The following is a 7216-nucleotide window of genomic DNA, read 5'->3' on the forward strand; positions in this document are numbered from 1 at the left end:
TGCGTGCGTGCGTGCGTGCGTGCGTGCGTGCGTGCGTGTGTGTGCGCGCGCGCACACACACACACACACACACACACACACACATTTATTTATTTCTTTATTTATTTTTTCCGGAATTTTCAGAAAAGTCCACTTTCATCTCTGATTATGTAAACAATATGTCGCTAGTGCATGTCACTGTCCAGACTTGGCTTTATTCAACTTTGGTTGCTGGTTGGGCCCATGTTTGTCTGGTAGCCGATATAGAATCATTTCAACAGCATGGTGTCTGTTTTTTTTTTTTTTTTTAAACCGGCGTAGTGTTCATGGCACATGGATACCACCACATGAATCGGGTATCAATTAGAGTCTCAAGGAATTAACTGATTTTCATCAGATGATGTTTTGCTACTGTTTCCATCGCTTTGGGGTTTCCTGTCTGAACCACGCCGTACACTTTATTCTCTCCTGCGTCGTGCCCCAGGGTGCTGTATCAGCAGCAGAACCAGCCCATGGATGCGCTGCAGGCTTACATTTGTGCTGTGCAGCTGGACCACAGCCATGCTGCCGCCTGGATGGACCTGGGCACACTGTATGAGTCGTGCAACCAGCCGCATGACGCCATCAAGTGCTACATCAACGCCACACGCAGCAAGGCATGCACCAATGCCACCATGTTGACCCACCGAATAAAATGCCTGCAGGTGGGTGGAGAGAGATGCGCAGCAATTCATAGTGACAGTGTAATCCAGCCACATGTGCTCCAAAAAACTGACATTCACGGTTTTGGGCACCGATACTGCTGACTAGTCAGTTTTATGTACGTAATGTAAAAGAAGCCACTTGTAACACAAGTACAAACATTTCTGACACATTTCCAAAAAGATGAGGAAAACAGTAAAATGTCCCACTGTAATATATCGTCACACAAAGTAGGTCCAACTGCAGTACCGTCAGGAGCCATTTCTTTTCAAGGCCAATTTATTTCCGACTAAAAAGGTTGGCATGTCGTCATCTGGGGTCCTGAGGGTCGCCATGTCATGCCATTCCTATATTTGCTTCCACTTCTCTTCAAAACAGTTTCATGTCTACCCTGCGCATGAGTCACACTCCCACTATTTTGTATCAAAACGGCACAGCGATGGCTTGCCCTTAAGGGCCATATTTGGGATTATTGTTACTGAGTGTCATGCAGTTGCTACCGTCCCATTTGAACCACACTTCACACATGGCCATGCAGCTCCAAGGCTCTGCTTCACTTGTGCTGTAACCTGCTTGTACCATTGCTGATCTTTTTTTTTTTTTTTTTTGTCAATATTATTTTGAGGTTATCGTAATTTTAGCAAGAAAGCCCTTTGTGTTTTCCTTTTCCTTTTTTCTTTTTTTTTTGTTTTTTTTTTTTTTGTTTTTCACGTCGTTTTCCATTCCCCTAGGCTCAGTTGAGTAACCCCCAGCTCAGTAGCCCACAGAGTAAAAGTAAAATGCTCCCTCTTATTGAGGAGGCATGGAGTCTACCAATCCCGGCTGAGCTCACCTCCAGGCAGGGAGGCCTGAGCAGTGCGCCACAGCAGGTGAGAGACCAGATCCCTCCCCTTTGACCTGAGACGCTCAAAACACATAATCCTAATGTACACGCCGTCTCACCTGTCAGCACATGCACTGTTGGGTAACACTTGGGCTTGAGTTCCACCTCCCACAATGTTATACACCTGAAAATCTTTTGTTTATTTCTTCCAATGCTTGAGTTTGCCTCTTTCACAATCGTTTTGGGATAACACTTTTGGATATAATATGGAGGTCAACGGCTGCTTCACAGCGCCTGTTTAGATGGTGAGGGAGTCTAGCCAAGTGTTACTCAGCCTGCCACCCCCTTTCTTTCTAGTAGTCACTCGGCTTCACCCATCTCTCGCCGCTCAAGTCAAACACTAATCTCCCCTCTCCCTCACCTCACCACCCCCGCACAGAACAAGATATAGGCGGAAAGCACTTTGTCGACAAATCTGTTTAGGGGCAAACTTCACCTGATCGGTTTGAAACTGTTCCTTATTTAAGAGCCACAACTCTAAAGTCAAGCAGCTGCAATCGTAATTCTCCAACACATTTCGTCTTGTGACAAGGGTGCCTTCAGTGAGGTTGTGCTTGGTTCAGCCTCCAACCTCCAGTCTCTTTCTTCTATCGCCCCCTAGTGTTCCATCACTTGTTAATTTACACCTGTCTCACAGTAGGAGGTTGTAGTTTTTGAATGTGCATGATCGCTGTTGTATTTTTGGACTGCCCCTTGATGTGTTGACCAGGGTCGAGCTTGTCCCTGGGTCCGAATGATCCTTAAATATCATTTTCTAATGGTCATACTGTTTTTCATATTTTAGAATCTGAAGCAAGAATAACTTAACACAATTCTGCTGATGTCGTAAAATGAGATGTACACTAGCTTGATGTTTTTTTTCTTTTATCGGGGCGCTGTAGCAATTGTACTGTTGCATGCATTCAATTGATGCACTGTGCACACTAACACGTTAGGGGTGCTAACGTATAGCGACAACAAAGATGGCATCAAACTCTTCAAAGTGTACTTGCTGTCTGTTGGAATTGCGTCAAGTTGCCATGAATAACGTTTGACCTTTATACTTTCTACAGTTCGACAAGTATCGGTGGAATGAATTTTAGGATCCATATCGGACCAAATGAGCCATTCAGCTTCACAGTACAAGTTCACGTGTCCTTTAAATTGCACGGCTAATAACGATCACGACACTCAACTTTCAACTTGAACCAGAGCACACAAGAAAAACAATAGCTGTAAAAAAGTGTTAAATGGACTAGAAAGTCTGCATTTTCATTTTATTGGGAAGATATAACATTATTGAGGGAAAAAAACACTCACTAAATCATAAAAATGACATTTGGTAGGATCAATTTGATCACGGCTCGATCGTGTCTTCCATTGATTGTCATGACTTCAGATTCTTGACGGGAATGGCTGACAGGAGGGCCTTACTCCCCAGAAAGGAATGAAGCAGCATCTGCTTATGGAGGGGGCGGGGTGGGAAGACGTCGAGTCGAGCATCATTGTTGCCATGGGAAAATTGTCTCAGCGAATGTAAACGTTCCACCCTCCTTTGTAGTAAACGGGTCACTGTTCAACATATTAAAATAAAAAGGCAAGTTGAATTGCTTAACATGACGGGCGGCACATCATGGTGATGGCTAGCTATCACTTTGTCTTTAAAAAGTAAAAACATTTGAAATGTTGACCTTGGAAAGTACTAGCACTGCACTATTGAATATTAAGGGTGACCCAAAATGCTTGCAACACATACAGTATAAGTGCCATTTTGATTCATTTCAATTGATGATGGAGCTCTTCAGTTTATGTGGTCTACATTTGATCACATTTCCAAAATCTGGTCCAAATGTCCACCTTGCCGCCTGAGACACTATCACACCAACACAGTCCTCCATTGGAATAGCCCTGAGCTTTGCTATCACACATTTAGAGAGTTATTTTTCCACCAGATAATATAATTTTTAGTAGCTAGCAACTAACGGACACCGGAAACTCGTACCCAATCTTAATAATTTCACCAGATAGTCTTAGTGTGTTATGCACTATTTGTTTTTGGTCATTGCAAGTACTGAAAGCAGCAACCTTCTTTCCACCCAGGGCTGCTATGGCACTTTGATGCTTCAATAAAACATGTCATGATAATTTAATAACAGTCTAGTCATAGTTAAACATGTTCAAATTATTCCTACGTCAACATGTGTCTCTTTTTTCCCATTTCTCTTACTTTCAATCCTCTGCTTGGCTTTGTATTTCCTTTTCACTCACTTTAACAATGATTCCTTGTTTTGTTTTCCTCCCTAATTTCCCATTTTTCTCTCCACTCTGCTCTGATCTCATCCAACCATTATTGAATGACTTCTGTTACATTTACCCGCCCTTCTCTTGCTTTTTTTACTCTTCCCTTGTTTCATTTTGCCTGCGCTACTCCCCGGCTTTCTCCCGTCCTTCAGGCCTGTAAACCCAACCACGCTGCAGAAGGTGGTGGTTCAGGTCAGTCGCTGCCTCCTCACGTGACCGCGCTGGGCCAAGCAGAGGACCAGACCTGCCCAGCCAAAAGGAAACGAGCTTCCAGCCCTGCCAAGGTAAAAGTGCATCGTATAAGTCTTTGCATGTACTTATTCTTTGACGCTACCTTCTAATGCGCCGAACGTGCCCTATTCCATGAATTCTTAACAGGTGGATTCCTGGGCCACTAATCCAATGCAGCAGCCCGTTCCCAACTGGTACCTCTCCCCACAGAAGTTGCAGGTTGGTCATTGCATTTATTCCATTATATGGTTCCAATTATTTATTTGTTTGTTTGTTTATTTATTTATTTTTGGTGAGATGGAACACAGTGTTAAAACAGATTCTGCAAAAGACACTGTGCCTCATTTTCCAAACATAACGCCGGTTTCGCAATCCGAACAAGAAACAAACCAGTAGCATAATTATGTAAGTCATGAATGAAATCTTCATTCTCCAAATCTTTTCAAATTCTTCCAGTCTCTCATTCAGGATATATCGAATCCTCTCCAGGTGGAGGGTATCAGTCAGTAAGGATATTCAAGCTTTGAAGGTTGTTATATTTTTTCCCCTTCCGAAGATTAGTTTCTTTGCACACAGAAGACCATGTGACAGAATGTGCTGCTATGCATTCTGGAGGTTTATCATTTATTCCATTTCATATTCATATTCTCACGTTTTGTTTTACTGTTATTCGCTACAGTTGTTGGATCACTTCAGATTCCAATGCTTTTTTCCGTTTTGTTTTACTGTTATTCGCTACAGTTGTTGGAACAGTTACGGAGTAATCGAGCCAGCTTGAAGCCCCCACAGCTGCAGATGTTGGAGCAGCTGGAAACTCAGTTCACCATGATGCAGCAGCACCAGGTAAACGTGATGGCTTGGGCATTTGTGCAATACACACACGAGCAGAAATGATGGTCATACGCTGGACTACTCTTCTATCGCACATCTTGTTAACTTAATGACTGCTCATGGTATCTTCCCTTCCACTTGCAGATGCGGCAGAATGCAGCAGGAGGTCAGGTGCGCCCCTCCTTCCCAAATGGCCCAACTGCCAATTCCCTCCCATCCTCGAATCCCAGCCTGCATCCCACGCGACCCCATTTGGGACCTCATCGGCCCCTGTGCCCCTCTCAACCTTTGGCCAATGGGCCTGTGGGTCTCGGGGCACACGGACACTCAGATTCAGTCTCCCTTCCTGTGGGTGACAGTAACATTAGTAGTAACAGTAGTTGTAGTAGTAGTAGTAGTAATAATAATCAGACGGGGCCAACAGCCTTGGGGCCCAATAGAGATGTGCCTTATCTGCAACCTGCCGGCAGCGGCGACACAGCACTGCTACCTCACACCTGCACAAGCACGCAAACACAGGACGCCACGCCACGCCCTCTGCACCTTAACTCCTCTCAGGTAAGTGATACTGCAGTTTGGAGCTAGACTTCCCACCTTATGATGAGGGGCTCAAAGCCAAAAATTAATTCTTTTGACGAAGCATACTGGAAATGAAATCCCTCGGTCGCAGGATATCGCTATGAATGTACCGGTAAACTAACTGTTTAAGATCACTGTGCACAGGCATGTACAAAGCCTTTGAGTCACGTCAGCTCTTTGTTCTGCATGCAGGGAAACTTCTCTCGCGAATCAACATGAAACGTGTCTTTCCGCAATGTGGCAGTCGATATGGCTGTATTTTTTTCATTTTATTTTTTTGATTAATTTTTTGTTAACCTGCAAAGCACTGAAGCCGCAAAACATGAAGTGTGACGTGGCGAGTGTGTGTGTGTGTGTGTGTGTGTGTGTGTGTGTGTGTGTGTGTGTGTGTGCAATTTCAATCAAATTGGGATACATTCACTTATTTTAAATTTGATGCCTGCAACACATTCCCCCAAAAAAAGGTGTAACAGGAGCACGATTACCACTGTTACATCACGTTTCCTTTGCCAATACTCAATAAGTGTTTGGGAACTGTGGATAGGAGCTTTATAGGTGGAACTCTTCCCCCTTCTTGCTTGATGTACAACTTTAGTTGCTCATCAGTCCGGGGTATCCGTTGTTTGAATTTGTGTTTCATAATGCACCACATATTTTCAATGGGAGACCGGTCAGGACTGCTGGCAGATCAGTCAATGACGCACAGTGTTTTACTATGAAACAACACTGTTGCAACACATGTAAAGCATTCTGCATGAATTGTGCCTTCACAGATATGCAAGTTACCACCGACATTGGCACTAACACCCACGCATCCCATCACAGATGCTGGATTTTGAACTTTGCAGCAATAACAATCCAAATGGTCCTTTTCGTCTTCATCCGGGAAGTCAAAACACAATTTGAAATGTGGACTTGTCCAAACACTTTTCCATTTTGCGCCAGTCCATCCTCCGACCCAGAGAAGCTACCGCCGTATCTTGGAGTTGTTGATATATAGCTTTGGCTTATTTAAAATTGTAGACGTGGCGACGACCTGTGTTAACTGACAATTGTTTTCTGAAGCGTTCCTGAGCCCACGTGGCAATGTCCTTGACACAGTGATGCTGCTTTTTAATGCTGTGCCACCTGAGGGATCAAAGTTCACTGGCATTCAGTGTTGATTTTCAGCCTTGCTGCTTATGTGCAGAGGTGTTTGAATGCGGGGGGGGGATCATGGCAAAACAAAAGAACCCCCCCCCCCCTCCAAAATGTGAAAATATATCGTGATTTTAATATGCAAATATGCAAATCCACCAGTGATGTGTTCCTCGAGCCGGTCCTTGGCCTCGAGGACCGGCTCGAGGACCGAAGGTTGGTCCTTGGCCTTGGCCTTGGGAGTCAAGTCCTTGGCCTTGGCCTTGGCCTCGGGTTGCCGGTCCTCGGACACAATGAGGGATTAGAGCCTCGAATCCCTTGTCCACAGGTATAAAGTGGGACCGAGGATGGCAAAAACCATAAATGATTCAGATAAATTCCATCCAGTGAAACGCATATTGATGGATTAAGCTGGCGCTTTAAAAGGGGCGGGTCTGCCACTGACAGGCGACAGTTAGCGCAACGAATAAAGAGCGGCATCACAGTTAGTTTCAATCACGGTTTGTTCCGTTCGCGATCGGCAGTTTAAATAGCATGTAAAGTCTTTCTGTAACAGTGGTATCTTTTATGTAGTTATTTTTGCACAGTCGTCAC

The 7216-nt window shown here is 44.4% G+C and overlaps 1 protein-coding gene across 4 annotated transcripts in view; it reads left to right on the forward strand.

The window, feature by feature from the left end:
- LOC109520893 (lysine-specific demethylase 6A-like) overlaps positions 1-7216 on the forward strand; it is a 50133-nt gene that overhangs the window by 30361 nt on the left and 12556 nt on the right. For 2 of the 4 annotated variants that reach the window (XM_019878453.1, XM_019878455.1), the window contains exons 12-17: positions 464-683; positions 1413-1550; positions 3997-4128; positions 4223-4294; positions 4817-4918; positions 5051-5464. In XM_019878453.1, coding sequence (XP_019734012.1) covers positions 464-683; positions 1413-1550; positions 3997-4128; positions 4223-4294; positions 4817-4918; positions 5051-5464 — 1078 coding nt within the window. The remainder of the gene's footprint in view (positions 1-463; positions 684-1412; positions 1551-3996; positions 4129-4222; positions 4295-4816; positions 4919-5050; positions 5465-7216) is intronic. The other 2 variants (XM_019878456.1, XM_019878457.1) reach the window with 1 other exon arrangement.

This window comes from Hippocampus comes, unplaced genomic scaffold, assembly GCF_001891065.2.
Source record: "Hippocampus comes isolate QL1 unplaced genomic scaffold, H_comes_QL1_v1.1 scaffold345, whole genome shotgun sequence".
NCBI classification, from domain to species: domain Eukaryota; kingdom Metazoa; phylum Chordata; class Actinopteri; order Syngnathiformes; family Syngnathidae; genus Hippocampus; species Hippocampus comes.